We start from the raw sequence: 19,844 nt of genomic DNA, 5'->3' as shown, positions 1-19,844 counted from the left end.
AATACAAAGACACAAAAGGAAAAATATTTTAACCAAAAAGGAGATGTTTGTGCATATGTATGCATACCTTTGGCTCTGGATGGTGAGGATGGAGAGGAACGAACCACAGGTTTCTTTAGGCTGCTGCTCGGCCTGTAGGCATCCACCGGTTTAGGGGACGTTACAGTTCTGCTCTGAGACTGAGCATTTGCCTGAGAGCTGGATGGCTCCGACTTCCTTCTCTTCCTGTAGTCACTGGCAGCGCTGTAACACAGACCGACTTCAGTGACAAGTGTCTTCAGAATGCTACACACTGCACACTGCACACTGTACACTTCTCAAGAAATTAATGGAATATATCTAATCTACTGTACTTAAAAGTAAGTTTTGGAGATGTAGATGGATCTAAGCTTTTAAAACATATTTAAAGTCTTCTGAAAACTCAAAGTACTTTATGACTACAATGACACACTGATGAAAGAAGCTGCTATGTCAACTGTCCATCAGTATTATCTAACCCCATTCACACACTTTCACATGCCACTGACACAACATTTGGGGTGTGATTTGGAGTTCATATTCTGGCTGAAGGACACTTAGACGTAAAGCCAAAATAGCTTAAACTTGTATTTTTTTGACGTCTTTCCTTGCCACAAATGCTGTAAATTCAAACGAATTATGAAATGACCTTAAACTTTATGACTTGGTCTCAGTAGACGTTTTTATGACTTTGACGGAGAAACATCTGTTTGTAGACGTTCTGCCTAATCTATTTGGTTTTTATTATTATAGTATGATTCTGATGAATGTTTGCTTATTTAATTATTTCATGTTTCTAGAGTACTATTATGCTTGTATGTAAAGCTGCTCATTGTCTGTTTGTAACGTTGTTAAGTGTGCTGCTGCCTGTCTTGGCCAGGACACTCCTAAAAAGGTTTTTAATCTTAAAGGGATATTGCAATATTTTTGAAGTTGAGTCGTATGAGGTACCTAGCAGTAGATGCAGCATTAGCCTCCAGTGATTTCAGTGAGCCCTGCTTCGTTAAAAAGGACTTGCACTGAAAGGATGCTAGGGTACACAGCGTAACAGACGGTTATAGTTTCTCCCTGGAATTCAGCGAGTTTTGGTTAAAAAATGGCCACAAAATAATGTTGGCTCAAATGTATGCACTATTGAAAACTTTTGAAGCATTTTGTTTTTCACCCAGAAAGCCTCTGTGTTATTGTAACTATTTTGTAATTCAAGAGCATGTGACCAGTAGCCAAAGCCTGCACTGCAAAATGGTGACAAAAACAGAGGTAAAAAAAGGGTAAAAAAATAAAATGCTTCAAAAGTTGTCTATAGTGCGTACATTTGAGCCAACATTGTTTTGTGGCCCATTTTTATATAAAAAAAAAACAAAAACAAAAAATAAAATAAAACCTCACTAAATTCCTATTCACAAATGTCAGTCAGGTTTAAGGCCTCTCACAAGAAAAACAAGACTATTTCACACATTTTGGCCTTAAATTAAAAAAATCCTTTTCAAGACTTTATAAGTCAATTAAATGATCTACAGGAACCCTGCTTAAACCAATAAAGTGTAATTTAAACTATCTTAAATGTCAATTGACATAGCATCACATCTCCAATTGGCTGTGCAATTACCAAAGTTTTAAACATTCATACTCTTTTCTTAATTGCTTTAGCTATTGCTGAGAGAAATTACCAACACAAGATGTTTAATTGTAATATGTAGCGTGTTTTGTTTAACTTAGGCTCCAGCTTTCAGGTCATTTGTGGTAAGAGAAAGTTTAAAAAGACCTGGATTCATAAGATAATTTAAGTATTGGCAAGCTTATTCCACAAATAATGTGAATTTTCTTTGTGTCTGAGAAGACGAGACTACAGAGTTACCGTAAGTTCTCTTTTTTAAAAAACATTCCTCCGAAAACTAATTGGCTTTCTATGGAGAAGTAACCGACTCAATGTCAGTGACATGAATTACATGGCCTATTCATCACATCCTATTTCTGCCCTCTCTTTTCACCGAGGAAAATGCGACTGAATAAGCAGGCCATTTGTGAAAGGGACTGGGACAGGGAGAGGAAGGGGGGGGGTTGAGTGAAGAGTAGGAGGTGAAGGGCAGAATCAATAGGTTTGCTGGGTAATTTATTCCGGCTCGGTTAGATTAAGGAAGATGCAAAGATCCTTGCCTTTAGTGACAAAAGCAAATAAAACCCAACACTAATCCTCGCAAATTATCATTAAAAGCAGACACAGAGGCTATTTGCACCAGAGGCCGAGTGAGAAAGAGCAGTTTGATTCTGTGCTGAATCACAACAAGGACTGCTGGTGCTGAGAGGATGGGGGAGAGGGGAGGGGGTGGTGCAGAGGAAAATAAAAGAAGCAGAGGTTACCTCGCAGGTCTCTCTGGAATCTTGTCAGCAGGAGCGATGTGCAGGGAAGTCTGAAATAGGGCAGACAACGAAAGGGAAAAGTGAGATCCGCAAGAACAAAGACTCGAGTCAAAGCAGCTCACAATGCACAGCCTGCATGCGCTTGTAGCTGTGCCACACTCAAATCCCTCCCCCAGCGTAAGGTGCAATGGATGCTGGTTCCACATGGCACACCTGACTGAGGAGAGGCGGACCGGTGTTGAGCAGCGTGGATAATTTTCTGCTCTCTCTTGGGCGGCTCTGAAGGACGATGGTATAGGTGATATATCAAAAGGATGTTGTGAGCTGAGCTCGGGGGGGGGGGGGCAAATGATGCCCTATAAAACCTGGCATGGATCAGCTGGAATGGGTCGTAGTGGTAAAGAGTTCTTAGATGCATTTAACCAAAGAAAGTCTCTGCTGAAGGGAACTGTCAAATACTTTGAACAATGATTTCAAAACACACACACACACAAATCTGGATAATTATTAGGGCTGTCAAATGATTACAATTTTAATTGCAAGTAACCTCAGAATTTCAGCAATTATGATTAATTGCATCTTTTGGGGTTTTTCTTCTGTTTTGAACTAAGGGTAGCTGACTTCCTGTTGATTATACAGAGCTGCTTTTTAAGGCAGATCAAAGATTATGATATGGATTTACCCACGGAAAAAGGAAGTTATGATGGATTGGAAAAGACATAAAGGTACAGAAAAGGGTAAATGTTTGATAAACAAGGTGCATATGGCTTTTGATTTGTTCACTAAGGTGTCTTTTATTTTTTAATGAAATGAGAGATTAAGGAGCAGTGGTGGACTAATTTAGATCACTGCATGGAGACACTGTCGTGCTTTAACCAAAGTGTGCTGAAAGGATGTATAAAGCATACGATTATTGGAGATTAAAAACTTACTGCACTTGTACTTGTGGATCAATGCAATTCATCTTGACAGACCTAATAGTTTTATTTTGACATGAAAAGTAAAAATGTAATTATCATAATAACTCATTTATGAGAGAAAGGTCAGCAGAAAGTGAAAATGAAAAACGATGATACAACTAGATTTAAAATGCCCAAACAAAGAACGGAAAGCATTTTAAATCAGTATGTTTGGCCGACTTCACAAAGCAACACAGCAAAGGATGGCTGACATGTTGGCAGACGAATATTTATAATATCATCATATATAATATTTATTTTGATTTTGATGAATGGTTAGAAACTGTGAGATTAAAAACAAAACTGGAACACTCATGTATGTGAGATTACCTCAATGCGTTGGCGAGCGGAGATGTCTGGATTATAATCCAGTCGTTTTTTAGGAGGCTTGAGCCCAAAGCAGCAGCAGTGAGCAGGAGGAGGAGGAGGAGGAGGAGGAGGAGGAGGAGGAAGGTGAAAATGAGGTGAAGTAGGAGAGGCAGTGGTGACGTCATGGGGAGAAACCAACAAACAAGAAAACAGGTGGAGAGAGTGACACTCGTTAGAGAATCCGAGTTACCAGAGATGGGCTAAATCACAAACGCTGCACATGATCTTTGCATGTGCGATGCACATTTATGCACACGCTCTACACACTGACAGGCTTTAACTGAAAAACGCACACTCGCACACAGCTACACAACTACACAACTACACAACCATTCAAATGCATTATCTGACATCATATATTAATGCTTTATTTTGTACTAGAGTTAAAATTACAATAAGTCAAGTCTAAAAGAAATAAAGCGAACTACGTCTATGTTGATCGTACACAAACACGCTCACACACAATGCCCACGAACCACACACACATGCAGAGTTTGAGAGCAAGCTGTGAAGCAAATGAAGCCAAGTGAAGCACAAGCCGGTGTGTTTATTTGAGAGCGAAAAGTGTTACACTCTCAAATGCAGTGATTTAGTGCTGGTTTCAGAACTAGTGTTCACTCAGTTGGTCCAAACTTCTTATAAATCATCACGTCACCAAACTCAAACATTGAACATACTGTGAGAATCTGTCCCAGTCGGACCAGTCAGTGCATTTACATAAACCATCTACACCCTAAGGGCTTATTCAGTGGTGTGAAACATTGAAAATATTGCAGGTTGAAATCTCAACACGCAGCCTTACATGACTCTTGGAAGTCATGCCAGCTCCAAATGTGACATTTTCACCTGAACATTTTGAATAAGCCCAAAAATATATAAAAAAATCCCATGATGTCATGCTCTGGCACAGACAGAGGCATGACCTAAAGACACGCTGTAAATCAGTTTGGTTTGGGTTAATTTGATCCCAGATCTGTGGCTAGAGGCAATCCCTGCTCTGTACCTCTAGGATGTTATAATCACCCACATCCAGCAGGTGGTGCTCAAGAATTTTGCTCTAAGAAAGGCAGGAGATTCCTCCAATGAAAGTGAAGGAAAACATAAACACTGGCAGATATTAATAAATGAGAAAAAAACATACGGGGGCTGAATTAAAGACCAAGAATCTGATAAATATGTCAGGATTTGATGCAAAAGAAAATCCACAATTTCATACAATTATGGACAGAAATTGATAATTTTCTTGATCATGTATTAGATACTGATCAATGTTATAATCAGTGGATACTGCCCTGTGCAGTGGAATCAAGAGCATCCTGCCTTTTAACCTATTTTCTTGCTTATTTTGGGCAAGATGCAGTAAAAAAATAATTTATGTATGAGAGGACTCTTGTTCTGTGTGTGAAAATAACACCCCCAGCTAGCCACCAGACTGAAAAAAGCAAACCCAGCAACGCAGAGACATAAAACAGCCTGTCACAAGGGTGGGGGAGGGGTCACAGCACCCAACAAGTACCACATGCCCAAACAACTAGCCCCACCCAAGCTATTGGTAGAGACAGTAAAAAAAGTCATGGGTGGGGTGGAGAAAGTGGGTGTATGCCTACAGCAGGGTTGTGGTTGTGGGTGCAGCTATAATGGCCCTGACTTACCGGCCGCCCAAACTCCAGCTCGGAAAAGAACTTATACCAAGGCTCGTTCTCTAAATCTATGTCATCATAGGTCTGGGAAAGCATGAAAGTGACAGAGAGAGGAGGCAGAAGACAGAAGACAGGAAGTGTGGAAAGAAGTCACACACAGAGAGAGACATGGAGCTCATGGTTAGGAATGGGCTCAAGTGGCACAGGGAGATGAGGCCCAGGATGAACCAGGATGAAGGTTTAGACTGGCTCATGGGGATGAAAAACAGTGATGCAAAACATGTTTTAACCCTGACAAATTAAAGGAATACAGAAGAAGAAGCTTTTGCTTCATTAGTGTAATTGTTCTGAAAGCTGTAGAGAACAGAGAGCGTAACATCAGACAGCAAAAAATCTTTTCAGCTGATATTCATTGGTTTCATGTATTCAATTAAAATGGACAGCAAAGTCAGGGACTAATTAACTTTAGAGTATGTTTGATATAGATAATTACAATCAGCATGTTAATTTGAATGCTACATACATTAAACCAAACCTTAACTACATCTTTGTGCAACCTCAATTAAAAAAACACAAAACTGTCACTATAGGAACCAATTATATTAAAGCATGAGAGAGGAGCAGATGATGATAAGAGGTTTGAAAATGTAAGATGGTAATTCACATTAACTTCACCTTAATATTATAGAAGGAAAAATATTTACACTGAAAAAAGAACCACACACTACCATACTTTAAATAAAATTAATCCAAGAGGGCAAATATTTTCTCTTTAGAAACTTTAAAATACAAAAACACCTTCATAACACCGTTTTTTTCAGCAGCTGTGTAAAACACTGACTTAATAATCATTTTTAAAACGGGAGGAACTTAGAAATGGACAATTTTTTTCTTTTTATGTATCCTACCTAACCGTTTTAAATAACCTTTTCCCCTTTTTTAACTCCTAATGATTTTTTAATGTACAAACAAGAACATTGTGAATTGTCCATGCATTCCTGTTACAGCATGGGCGGTGGTGATACCAAAACTTTTCAAGACAGTTTGAGACGCTTTTCATCTCAGAATGGAAATACACGCTTAAACTTTTGATAAAAAATCAGATTGAGCTACTGTTTTGGGTTAGGTTAAAGGGATATAGTCAGACCTCTAGGAGGAATGACTAGGATGGCGCAGGTCTTAAGTCTGAGTCTGTTTTTTCTTTCTGTATTGGTATACAGTTCCTGAAAGAAATGGAATAAGGGATGTACAATTGTTTCAAATGTGTTTTTTTTCTTGCAGCAGTTGTATTATATTGTACTGCATCACTCTTTGGGGTTTTTTTCCTGTGTAGAATTAGGGAGTGATGAGATAGTATCTTAAAGCCCCCAGTTGGAGCCTGCAGGTGGATACAATGGTGGTGGGGTTAAAAGTAAGAGTGCGGTACTAATGTGGGGAAGAGCCGGCAATAGCAGAGCACAGGGAGAGACTGGAAGTCTAACAGCTTAAACTGACCATCAGTTGGGAGTATGTTTGCCAGGTGACTGGATAATAATGCATGTAAGGTGTGAAATCAGAGCAGTTCGAGTTGTCAGCCTGAACTCCTTGCAGGTGTTGCAGTATTTGTGCAATTAAGACAGTTTGTAGAAGATCGCTGTAATTCTCTATGGATTTATCCCTCTCCTAAACACCTGTCATATGAAACAGTAGGAGTTTTTTTTATTTTTGATACAGATAATGTACAGTGTAAAAGAAAATGGTATCAATCAGAAGTGAAAAGTATCCAAAATTTTAATGACCTTATTTACAACCAAATATCTTCTTTCCATCAAAAAATCTTCCACACTATATGGATGAACTGGAAGCATGTAAGCCTACATTAAAAAGTAGGTTTACAGTTAATAACTGAGATGTGTCTTCTACTAAGAACCTTCACCTAAAGTCCAATATAATCTGTTGATATTTTTAATATTACTAAATAAAATGTTGAGTTTTCTTCACTGTTTTTGTAAGCATGTCCATCAGACAAACTGCCTGAAGAGAGTTCAACTGTATTGGGGCTGTTGTAAAATGATGGATACTGTTACTCAGCCCAGTCTTTGTAAGATAGACGATACATTTACATATCAAATCAACCTTCAATAAACACTGTCACATGGGATGTCAATATTTACATGCAACAAGGTGAGACATAACAATGATTATAGCTGTGTGGACAGTTAATCATCTACCCTTTATTCCTGTTTTATGGAAAATCTCTAACAAGTGTGTCTTTCTTTATCTGTTAAAATTTGCCCACTACAGTCAGAGGCCTTGTTCATTTTCCAACAGCTTTGGTGCTTTCATGATGCACTGTTTGACTACTATGTCTGCTCCTTGCAACCCTATTCCCACATGGTGATGGAGTTTTCACGCCAAAGTGAGAACACTGCCAGGAGATGTTTTGTAGGTGTTGTTGTGTTTTCATCTCTCCTGCTAAAAAGAGAATTCAGCTTTGAGACAAATGAGTCACCCTGTGAAAAAAGCACTGTGAAGCCTTGAGCAGAGACGGCTTATCATGCAAATATTTTGTGCGCGCTCAGTAGGAGAGAAACTTAAGAAACAGAGTTACAGAAAAAGATTTTTGTTTGCTACAGCTTGTCATTGAAAAAATAAAAACACTTATCTATTAAACTGCTTGCTTGGGTGCCATTGAAGATTGAAAAAAAGTTGTGCACAGAAAACATGCTGCTTTGGAGACAGCAGATGAGCCAGCGCAGGTTTATTTCTACCCACTCTTTTTATTGCTTTATCAGGAACTGACTCATGCATTATTGCCCAGGGAGCGCTCGCTGCAGTCATCACATTAAACATCTGCAAAACCTTCACAAAAACCCTTTTCTATTAAATCTATTCCATCAAAATAGACTCCTTATTCATTTTGCTTTTTCCATTATCTTGTCTGTATCTCAAACACTTCATGTCTATTATTTTCTGCCCTCCTCTACATGCTAATTATCTCTGGGCTGTCTGCTGTGTCAGTCACCCCACACAGAGTGAGCAGCCAGCACAGCCACCGAAGGATGCAGAGCTAGAAACCTTGGCTTTTAAACGCCCACGCTGTCTGACAGAGAGGAGTCCAAGCAAAAGCCCACGAAGTGAGAATCTATCACAAAACAGGAATTTCTACAAAGACTAGCAAAAAGAAAAGCTTAATGTGTTTGTGGCACTTTGCTGTTTGCAGTCTGAGTTTTTTTGCACTGTATGTCTGCAGCATTATTTCATTTTAAATCTGAAATCTACTCTGTATTTTGGTGCTGGAGTATCATTTCTCCCAAAGAAGCAGGTTTAAAAACAGCCAGCAAAGCAGGTATCACTTCTTAAAACATATGGTACAGTAAATGTGACGGCCTGAGCGGATTCCAGATTAGCTCCTGCAGGCCTCAAAGGTTAATCAAACATGAAGGAAGATGTGTGTCTAAGCAGGGAAAGTCATAGTTCATAAAGAGAAAATTAAAAAATGTTTTTTGATCTACTCACTGGTCTTTCATGCTCCAAAATAGAGGACTTTCCTGGCTCATACTCAAAAATACTCTTCGGCTCTGCGCGGTACTTTCGTGTGTCCACTTTCCTGTTTGGAGGTCCCCACTCATTCCTGATGTGACAAGAACAACATGTCTGTTTGAAATGGCACAGTGAATTTACAAGCTAGCATATTTAGGCACTTTCAAATAAGTATGTAAAGTATGATTTCATGATAAAATAGAGGTGTAACGGTTCACAGAGGTCATGGTTCTGCTCATACCTCCGTATGGGGTTCATGGTTTGATCTAAGTTTGGAAAAAAACAATAGAAAGGTTCCGGATGCGTAATTTCTAGGTTTGTCCAATTTATTGTGGGACAACAGAGAGCAAGTGTTACAGAGGATACAGCCTGGAGTGTGTTAAACATAAAAGTGGAAAACAAAACAAAATGGAAAAAATAAAAGACAACTGAAAAGAATAACACCTCCCAATTTGATATATAGATTTTTTTAATAGAAGACATGGCTTTAGTATCAATATATTTTATTTACAATAGCTTTGTTCATGATTAAACATAGCCATTACTGCTATTATTTAACACACTGCTACCAGCTATGATAAAGTTACAGCAATTTCCTAAACAATTGGAGGTACGATTATGGCCACAACTGCCATAAATTTGTCTTTCATTTGTTTTTTTTGTTGTTTTTCTTGTCCCCCTCCTCTTCCTGCTTTCACCACTCCTTCTGAGAGTTGCACCAGAGCTCCAGTTAGCTGTGAGTTTTGATAACTTTGTGAGGAGTTACAGCTGCTCTTTTGACAACGAGCAGCCAAAGTTACAGCCTCCTCCTTTTTTATTTGAAACTTTTGTTTTTTATTCAATAAACAAACAATTTAACGGCATACAAAATATGCAATGCACAAGTCAGTTGGATACATACAGTAGCTTTTGTTCACATCTTTATCTCCATCAGGAAGCTTTAGTGGTTTGTCTTTCAAGAGTTTTATATATGGTCAGTTTATCCCATTTTTTGTAAATCCTGATTATTGAATCCTCATAACATGTGTGAGTCTCTCAATTTTGTAAATCTCATCTATGATTTTCATCCAGAGTCCTGGGGGGGGCTCCTCTTTCTTTCTTCATGACTGCTTTCTTGGCTGCAGCCAGTAAAATTTTAACCAAATATCTTTCCTCACAGTGAACATTGTTCATTGTCAGGTTACGCAGATATAATGAGGAACCAACTTTTTTCCCCAACAAAATTATTCCATAGCCCGCTTCTTATATTCCTCTTGGACTTAACACAAGCTAGAGATAAGTTAAAACATTCCTTCAGCAGGTAGAGCCATTGCTACAGAGTTGTCTGACGCTGCTGCTCTGGGATCAAGTAAAACACAGTCAAACCTTTGTTTCTGTCACTAATTACTCTGTTATTCTACTTTTACCTGCCACCGTGGCTGGTGTATTGAGGCAATTTGTCTGACTACACACAAAAACAAAAAGAGTAGGGGGTTGATTTACAACCCTTATGTGGATACTGCAATGTGTGATTGCCTTCATCTCAAATGAACTCATGACGTTTCAGTTATTACTTCTTCTTTTTAAATGAGTATTTCATAACTAATAAGGTATATTTGATGATTTTAAAGAAAGGAGAAAACACCACTTACGAGTCAGGCAAATCTTTCTCTCGGTCGCTGTCTCTGGCCCTCAGCTGGAGGAGAGATGGCATGGGTGGAGGAGGTGGAGGTACAGGGGATGGAGACGGCTCCCTTGGCGCCGGATGCCCTCCGTTGTCTGAGGGGCTTTTGGCGAGCGGCCTGTACGTGTGAGTCCTGGGAGCAGGGTGGGCCATAGTGGTGCTGGATGACAGGCTGTAGTCATCTGATGAGGAGAGGAGAAAGGAGAGGGAGAAGAGATAAAGTAGAGACAAGACAGAAAAAAAAAGCATAATACAGACTTGAGAAACAACTTCTATAACATTAAAACTATCTTACCATTGTTTATGACAGCATATGTGGCATTGTATGTATCAGAGTAGTCGTCATCTGTGAAAGAAAGACACTAAGATTTAATGGTGTACATAACTAAACTAACTGTGTGGTACAGAAGGAAGTAATTGTAGTTTCCTATCCTGTGAAATCTGCACCTCTAGTCAGCATTAATACGGTCAGTAACAAAGTCATTTCCAATAGTGACATTCTTTTACAGCATAGGGAAGCATCAAAACCATCCAAGCAGCACAAAGAAACCAATTCTTCTCTGTTTATCCACAAGCTCAGCATGTATCTAACAATTGTTTTTCAATATGACTCTTTTGGACTTATGAGAGCAGCATTAGCACCCAACAGTTGTAGTAATTTCACTGTGAATGTGTGAGCCATGGGAATTCTCGAAGATGCTTCACAACAATGATTTTTTTAGGATAACACAATCGCAAAACAAAGATCATGTGTGTATGATGCTGCAGAAGAAGCCTGAGCAGTTATGAACAAACAAGCCTTGTACTGACTGTGTGATTCTGTCGAGCCCACAAAATGAGAGCAGATTTCCCAGGACAGCTCAGAGTCTGTTAGAGGTCTCTGCTCTCCAGACTCTCTTGCTCTCATCTAATGAGTTCTGGCTCTGAGGCTCTTCAGGCATTTTGGTTTAACAAGAGCAAGCACGCACAGACACACAAAGATACACAGATGCGTGCACACAGCATGCATGCATAAGCGATTCAGCTCACAATGTCAGATGATCAAATCAGATCCAATAAAAGGACATTTCTGGGGTTCAGAAAAGAACAGAACTTACTCACCTGCTTTGTGAACCTTGTGGATCTGTTTGAACATTGTCTTGTACCAATCCTTTGGCCTATCCACCGTCTACAGGGAGAGAAATAACCATAAAGATTTATGTGCCGTGAAATGCAACATTAACTTGATAGCTGAGGGTAAGAAAGTAGAAATGGTTCCATCTGTTCACAGGACTTTACTGTGGAGAGAAAAACACATTCTCAGCGTGTCTAAGCATCCGTATTTCACTCTTAGAGAATTTAAATTCCACTGACACATGAATAATGCAGATAAAACAAAACTGTCACATCTGACAACACTTCTCAAGGCATGCTTTAAGGTTAAGGTTGTTCAGTGGCAAAAATTGTGATGGCTAAATCTTTTGTCAAGAATCTTTTCCTAAAATCATCGAGTTGTTTTATTCATTCCAGGGAAGGTGCCCTACAATTCTCTCAAGGCTCAAGATTCTCTACCTCTAACATGAATATGCCAACCTTTTTTATTTTGTCTGTACCTTAGCATAATTTTTAGAAGCTTACGGGTAAAAAACAAACACTGCAATACCAACAGAAATGTGGGGTGTTTAGCACTGAAGCAAACATTTAAAGCCAGACCAGCGAAACACAACACAGAAGAAAACTCTGTAATCAAGGATAAACTTTCTGAGTGAAAATAGTGATTTTTTTAAGACTTACCAAGAGTTACCATGGTAACTTAACTATGGTAGAGCACACGAAACAAAGTGAAAGACCTAATGTGATGCTAATCACCTGCAGTTATAACAGAACTGAGAGTGAAACTACTAAAATTAGGGATGCATGATATTGAATTTTTGCCCATATTCGATATGCAAACATTTACAAAATATTTTTAGCCAACATTGATATCAATACTGATATTTAAATGTAGTTTAGATTACAAAAATCAGTCCTTAAAACACACTTTGGGGGTATGGCCAGTATTTACAGCTGATAAAGGCAGATTTTTATAGTCTAAATATCAGTTGTAAACATCAGCAGAAATGATCATATCTGCAGATACTGATAATTTAATTTTTGAGCTATTATCTGTTGATACTGGCATCATACCCATTATATTGTGCATCCCTAGCCAAAATATGAGCAGTGTTACTTAAATGCCTTTAAAATGCACTCTATAATTTTTCAAACTGAGGAGCATCTACATATAGAGAAAAGGAGAGACAACGCAGGCGAAGCCTATGAGACTGCTGTATGTGTGTGTGTGGGTGTGTATGCACATAGAGAAGTGGTGAGAGGCAAGTGGAGCAGATTAAATTTGCAAACTGATATTAGTAGAGAGAATAAACATAGAATGTGACATGATTTAAACAGGTTAATGTATGTATTTTTCACATTTTTAATAGACAATCAGACACTTATGTTTCTTCAATCATGGGAAGGTCAAAATCGTAATCGCTTCACATAATATTCAATTGATTGTGCAAGCCAAACAGGAACAGCTGAGAACAACACAAGAGCAGGCAGGGCTCAGGTGAGAATTGAAAAGCAAAAGGTAGAGAGGGAGAAGTGCATCTAGTTCATATGTTGATACATAAATGAGTATTGCATGTCTATCACCTTCACTTAAGTTGCTGAAATGCATTTTTTAGAGTAAACCGTGTCACTGTGTTGACTGTCAGTTTATCTCTACTGTCTAGTACATGCCATGCATGATTTTTTTTTTCTTCTTATCACAAGTAACAAACAAACTGCATCTAGCTTTTCATATCTTGTTTACAACTATGCCATCTTCTAAGAAGCTTTTTTTCCTCTTTTTTCTTTACTGTGCCTTAAGGAAAAAGGTGCATTAAACCAGTGTCACCAGTTTATTAATATTTATATTAGTGATAGAGTTAAAAATAAAATTATGCAGTACGCTTCTTAGAGCAGTTCATAACAAGAACAAAGAAGTTAATGAATGAAAGATACTTTATCGTTCTAAAAATATTAAAGTTTGAAAAGTCTGCATTTTGTCTTCTAAGAATCCTGCAATATAGTCAAAAACATCTAAAAGAGCAATCTTAACTGGAAAACGACATAATTTAAGTATTAGTAACTTAAAACCCGCAATGGCAGTTTAATTTGGTATGCATGTGTCTGTCTGTTGCTGTGATTGAGCCCTCCTACAGACTTGTTTTTTGACAGAAGCCATGTCAATTCAAAACCAAAGCATGCGCTCCTGTTGCTCTGGATTGAAACCGAGCAGAAACCCTGGTATGTGTCTTTGTGTATACAGTAAAGATCTAACAGCCACTTGAAAAAACAGCTATCAAATGGCAGCGAGACTTAATCCCCTCTTTATTCAGTAGCACTAAACACTGTGTCTGGACTCTGGTCTGAGGAGAGGCGGATCGGCTCCACAGTGAAGGAGTGTGTGTGACTGAGCATGTAGCGTTGGCACAGCCAGAAGACGGGCCAATTACCACTTCCCTCTCCACGGTTACCAAATAAAGAGCCTGCAAAAATGTTTGTCTGCTCACAACAAGGAGCATCTGTTTCTCTTCTTTCCTACTTTTTTTTCTGCTCACCTTTTTCCTCTGCTGTTTCTGCCTGACTCATTCTTCCTCTGACTTCTCTTAGTCGCTCATTCTGTAGTTTAACTCATCGGCCTTTAAAAGACGTTCTTCAAGAACTGAGTGAGGTGTTACTCCACAAAAAGCCTTAACAGAGATAACATATAGATACCTGCTTGGATAAATACGCTGTGAGGACCTTGTAGTACTAGAGTAAAGACTTTGAGCTCATCTCTATAACAGGTACACAGAGGGAAGGTAAAAGAGATACTGCAGATAGTGAGAGCTAGAGAAAAGGGCTTTTATTAGGAGGTCAAAAGCTGCTGACAGCTGAAAGTAATCCCCTCCTCTGAGCCTGATCACATATCAAGACAACAGAAATGGGTCAAAAAGCACTCCTGTGCAGCACTACAGCACCTGAGTCAGTCTGCTAGAAATGAGCTTTGTGTGTTTGTTCCTACTCACCGTGCGGATGGCGATCGGGATGCCAGACTCGTCCACAGGGCCGATCCCTTCATAATGAGGAGCTTTAATGACGGACACCTTTTTCTCTTCTTCTGTGAAGTGGGCGATGGGCACGGTACTGCTGACGCTGGTGTGGCCTGACACCACAGACTCTCTCGTAATGGTCTCACTGCCCTCTAGATACGATCAGGGACAGGAGAGAGGAAACTGTAAATCATCTTTATAAATAAACAACCACAAACCTAAATTCAGACCTAAAGAGCTGTAAAAGTACACATTATGTCACGTTATTATGTGAGTATGACTCAAAGCAGTATACTGCTTTATCTTGTGTAGTCCAGTAAGCACCTCATGTAATTTCATTAAACTGCTCTTGAAAGAGGGTGAAATTGAGGGAGACCTCTTTCAACCTTTTAATAACTGTTACTATAACATCAAATGTCAGGATTACAATTTTGTTGTATAATTTGATAAACTGTCCATTTTATGTTACAAGTAGGATTGAAAGCCAGATTCCTCTGTTTGCAAGGGTTGGTGAAATCCCATCCCAGAAATGTTATTTCAATGCATTTTATTCTATAAACAAAACCAGACTTTTATTAGTTCTGTAACAAAGTGGATAGCAGTTTTGGACATTTCCCACAAAAGAAGAAGTGCATGTGCAGGTACTTAGGTTTCACAGCTCTGACTACAAGGCAGAAACAATGCTGGCCTGGGTGCTGACATGTTTGATTGATACCTGACAAGAGGGTTGGTTTAAAAATAATTGGTGGCTGAAAGTAATGAGCAGCAGACTTAAACGCAGGCAGTAATACGACCGAATGTTATTATTTTCTTCGTTAGTGCCTGTAATGCATGGCTTTATCACTTAGCTGCAGCATATGGGGTGTGACTTGAGATTCTGCCTTATATGTGTGTAAATGTGACAAATCTTGTTACATAAGCAGATTTACAGTTTAAATCTGTCCCAAACATGGGCGTTCAATCAAAGTCTTCAGAAGGCTGCTGAAGAAACTTTCATGTCTGAACCAGTTTTGAACATCGTCTTTGGTGCAAAACTGTAAAATGGCAGGGATAAACCAATCAGAATTGATGACTACTCTTTACGTCTGTACTAGCCAGAATTGGTAGCACTGTAATATGAACCAGTTGTCATCTCTTTTTGGCTGGGTGCATGTTTGCTGCATGTCAGCTGTCTTGCATGTCCACATCAATTTCTCTACAGAAATACTATACCTTGGTTTACTTTGAAATGCACAAAACCCGGAAGCAAACTGTATCATGTGCATTTTGTCTAATAGATAATCTACTAATGTGGAAAGAGAATGCTTCAGAAACATTTAAATCAGCGCATTTCAAACATAGTCTTCAGTGTGGATGTACATATCTGTTGATACAAGATAAATACAAGTCTTGGTTAATACTTTCCTGTCTATTTTGGCAGAAAAATGGCAATGGCTCACTGAAAAAATAGGCCCAGCTTTTACTCTCTGGATGCACATGTTAGACCTGAGTATCAGGTATGTCAGACAAAACTTATGCATGCAGTCTAACAGCACTAACTTGTCAACATGCATGCCAAAACTAAAAACAGGCTGTGATGCAGCCGAGATTCAGCAGCTACGCAAGTGGTCTAAAATGGCCGTTAAAAAGAGAAAACAATCCCCCAAGAAGTTTTACACATCTCAACCTCAGAAATCAAGCCACTGGACCTTATATAATGTAAGAAAAACTATCCGTCTGGCTCTAGGATTAGGAAAAAAGGTGATTAAAGGTCCCCTTTACTCCCTTAAGACAAGTTTATATTGGTCTCAGATGTCCCCAAAATCTTCCTGTGAAGTTTGTTGCTGAAAAAACACTCTAAGTATTGAATTTTTCCATGTCTAAAAAACCCTCTGTTTCAACCCTGCTCAGAACGAGCTGTTTCTGTGGCTTTAAATGTCACTGAGCTGTCAGGGTCCGCCCTGGCCGCACCCCTCTCAAGAAATGGATGTGGCTTAATGGATTGAGCTCTCCTGATCAGTTGGAACTTTCTGCCAAGCGGGGAGGGCCAACTGAACCTGGGGGCGTTGCTAACTCCTGACATGACATCATGAGGGGAAAATCTGAGAACAGCTTGTTTCAGGACACATTTTCTGAAAGGTGGAGAAGGAGAGGGGGGAGGGAATGGATTTTTCTGATTCTTGGGGGGATTGTGGACAGGCCAGAGGCTTTTTTTTACGTTTTTGGTTAGAAAGACCTGAAAGGTGTCTTTTTGCATAATATGTGACCTTTAAGTACAATGGCAGCAAGATAATCGCAGCTGGTGTGACAGGACTGGTAGATTTTGTAAAGATGCAAACAGTAATAAGTGGCAGCACAAGCAGACACAAAAAACACCTAACTGAAACAACTTTCTGCAGTAAAAGATTTGAAAAAAATTACCTTAAAATCTATTTGTGGAAAAATTAGTAGAAAGAAAGTACACTGTAAAAACAGATTTTGACTCTTAGTATTTATAACATATAATTATTAAGTTTGTTTCACTAATTTGAATGTGTAATTTAATCCTGCTTATATTTTTTGACTAATTTCAAAATGTGCTGTCTCCATTTCAAATGAATTTATTTTAATTGTGTAAAAGTAACATAATAAAACTTTGTTCAAATAAGTTGGTTTGAAATGTGTTAAAATAATGTAAAAAAATTGTGTTAAACTAAAGTGATTTTAATTATGTAAAAGTAATCTTAAAAATGTGTTCAGGCTAGTTGATTTAAATGTGTACCAGGAACATAAAAAAATTGTGTTCAAATGAGGACCACATACTGCCCTGTCTGAGCATGTGCAGGGAGAAACTGCCATTTTGTTCTTTCCTGGTTGGGATTTACACTTTTCCAAGGACATTTTCAGCGCTGCAGTTACCCACCCGTTTGGGATTTACTGTTTTTGGTGGTGAAGCTTGTGTCAGGAAGTTAAATGAGTTTCTATTCTAAGTATTTTTTGAACATATATAGCTGTTTCTATAAGGTTATAGCCATAGATATCAAGACGTAGCCAACACTTGGTTATTACTCAAATTATTTGAGTTATGACAAATCTGCAGTTTTCCCAGAATGCCTTTGGGCACTAAACCTGTATGCACGCAGTTTGCTGCTACTGTCTTGGTGAGGACACCCTTGAAAGAGAGATTTTTAATCTCAGTGAGGTTTTCTTCTGGTTAAATAAGGGTTAGATAAAATAATTAAACAGAATGCACCATGAGTGAAGTTGCCCTCTCAATTAAAGAGGTCCCACCTATAGGGGGCAATCTTACTGTTGTAAATGTTAATGACTATTGAATGGCAGATTGACATTGGTGAAACTTAAGCTACTGGCTCAGTGGGTCGCCAACAGTCACTGCTGTAAATGATTGCGTGAGTTAATCCACCTTGGGTGAAATGATAACATAAAAAAAACCTTTATCATTGAGTACTATTTAACATTATAAGATAAGCAGTTACCTATGATGATAAATATACCTCTAATTTGTTGAGCTAAAACTATAAGTAAATTAATTTGGAATTACTTAAAAATAATAAGTTGAGTCAACTTAAAAAACATATGTGGAATTGAGGCAAATTTCTTTTGTGCAACTGCTGAAATTGATAAAATTGAGTTAATTCAACTCCATTCATTTGAGTCTGGTTAACCTAGGTTTAGTTGGCTTTTCTTAAAAAAAAATTAGCACCTTCTACACAAAATTATTAAGTTAAACTTATCTGTATTATTCATCTGCGTTTACTTAAAAATGTTAAGTTCAGTCAACACAAAAAATTTAGCTAGATCTAGATAAACATATTGTGTGCAATCTGTTGCCTCAATTTTATTGATTAGTTATGGTGTATCTTTTTTTATAGTGTTAGTCTGAGGGAAAGCAATTACAATAGCACTCATTTACTTTTAATAGTACTTGAGAAACATTGGTACAACAATGACTTTATTGATCAAGTATTTTTAAGACTGTTTTTGAGCTCAAATAATAGGAGAAAGATCAGCAACTCACCTGAACTCCTGCTCTGTCTTGGGAGCCCAGTGTGGAGAGAGGAGGGTGGAGGAGGATAGGACGGTGGAGAAAGGGGCCTCTGTGGATGACTCGTACTCCCATTCATCGCGTGAGAGAGGACCTGGCCCTACGGGTGACCCACAAGCCAGAAATAAAGGTAGTCAAAACATGCAAAACTGCAGTCAAGTAGAGTGTACACATTTCTACTCTCATCATAGAAAATGTTGCTGACTTCAAATACTTAAACCAATTAGTGAAACCATTGTTAAAATAACATATAATTAGTTATATAAATCCATTATCATTTACCATATTTCCATCAAACCTGAGGGGTAAAACAACCTAGAATGGAAGTAAATGTAGGTGTGGACAGACATAGAGCTGGTGTGACTCATAGGACCTGCTGTATCTGAAGTGACTGTACAATGCAAGAACAGTTAGTGAGGGTCAGGGACGTTTATTCAATCACTTCACTTCAAAATGGACAGAAGATTAGGACAATGACAGACAACAAACAACTTTAAGCTTCACATACATTTACTTTTAAATTAGTTGTGACATTAAAGACAGTACAGGTGCAATGGGAGGCTGTTCTGAAGAATGCTCTCCTATTCAACATGAAACAGTAATACGTGATTTCTTCATAGGATAAAGACAATATGTTAATATGGAGGACTTTGTTTTGATCACAGTGATGCTTGTTCTAAAAATACACATAGCCTGCAAACGTAACTATTTACAGTGACAAATCAAGAGAAAAGCAACACTAACGCCCTCTTGACAGTTTCTATTGTGTGTCTACATAGGCAGCATTTAAGCTGTCTGTTTTCTCTCTCAAGCTTGTCTGTTGGAAACTGTGTACAGGCCATGAGGGAAATAGAGGAAAATTGATAGCAGAGATTAATGAAACATTAACATGCTCGCAGACAGCTCAGTTCTGGTTAAAATTGGAACATTATAATGGGAGGTTTTATGGTGATGGCCTGCATGTGGAGCAAGTGGATTTCTTCTGAACAGCATACTTTGGTACTTCTGTATTTTTTCAGTGAAGTTTTGAGGTCATGGCAACATCAAATCGAGTCTTTTGAGTAGGAAGCAGGATGTCCTCAACCACTAGAGTTACCATTTGAATTAAACTTAAGAATTTCTGCACTGACCTCACTTTTCAGCCTGGGAAGTTTTTGTCACTTATTTCAAGCAAACCTGTTGTCCACC

The 19,844-nt window shown here is 38.5% G+C and overlaps 1 protein-coding gene across 15 annotated transcripts in view; it reads right to left on the bottom strand.

The window, feature by feature from the left end:
- The window catches only part of sorbs2a (sorbin and SH3 domain containing 2a), a 76,994-nt gene that overhangs the window by 19,155 nt on the left and 37,995 nt on the right, over positions 1–19,844 (bottom strand). For 12 of the 15 annotated variants that reach the window (XM_041785577.1, XM_041785571.1, XM_041785578.1 and 9 more), the window contains 10 exons: positions 18,630–18,756; positions 14,609–14,784; positions 11,634–11,700; positions 10,828–10,878; positions 10,501–10,714; positions 8,846–8,960; positions 5,360–5,431; positions 3,669–3,725; positions 2,380–2,429; positions 68–243 (listed from right to left, as the gene is read on the bottom strand). In XM_041785577.1, coding sequence (XP_041641511.1) covers positions 68–243; positions 2,380–2,429; positions 3,669–3,725; positions 5,360–5,431; positions 8,846–8,960; positions 10,501–10,714; positions 10,828–10,878; positions 11,634–11,700; positions 14,609–14,784; positions 18,630–18,756 — 1,105 coding nt within the window. The remainder of the gene's footprint in view (positions 1–67; positions 244–2,379; positions 2,430–3,668; positions 3,726–5,359; positions 5,432–8,845; positions 8,961–10,500; positions 10,715–10,827; positions 10,879–11,633; positions 11,701–14,608; positions 14,785–18,629; positions 18,757–19,844) is intronic. The other 3 variants (XM_041785579.1, XM_041785587.1, XM_041785583.1) reach the window with 2 other exon arrangements.

The sequence above is a fragment of the Cheilinus undulatus genome, linkage group 4 (assembly GCF_018320785.1).
Source record: "Cheilinus undulatus linkage group 4, ASM1832078v1, whole genome shotgun sequence".
Classification (NCBI taxonomy): Eukaryota; Metazoa; Chordata; class Actinopteri; order Labriformes; family Labridae; genus Cheilinus; species Cheilinus undulatus.
Note: the sequence above shows the minus strand (reverse complement) of the source record. Positions and strands in the feature narration are given on the sequence as shown.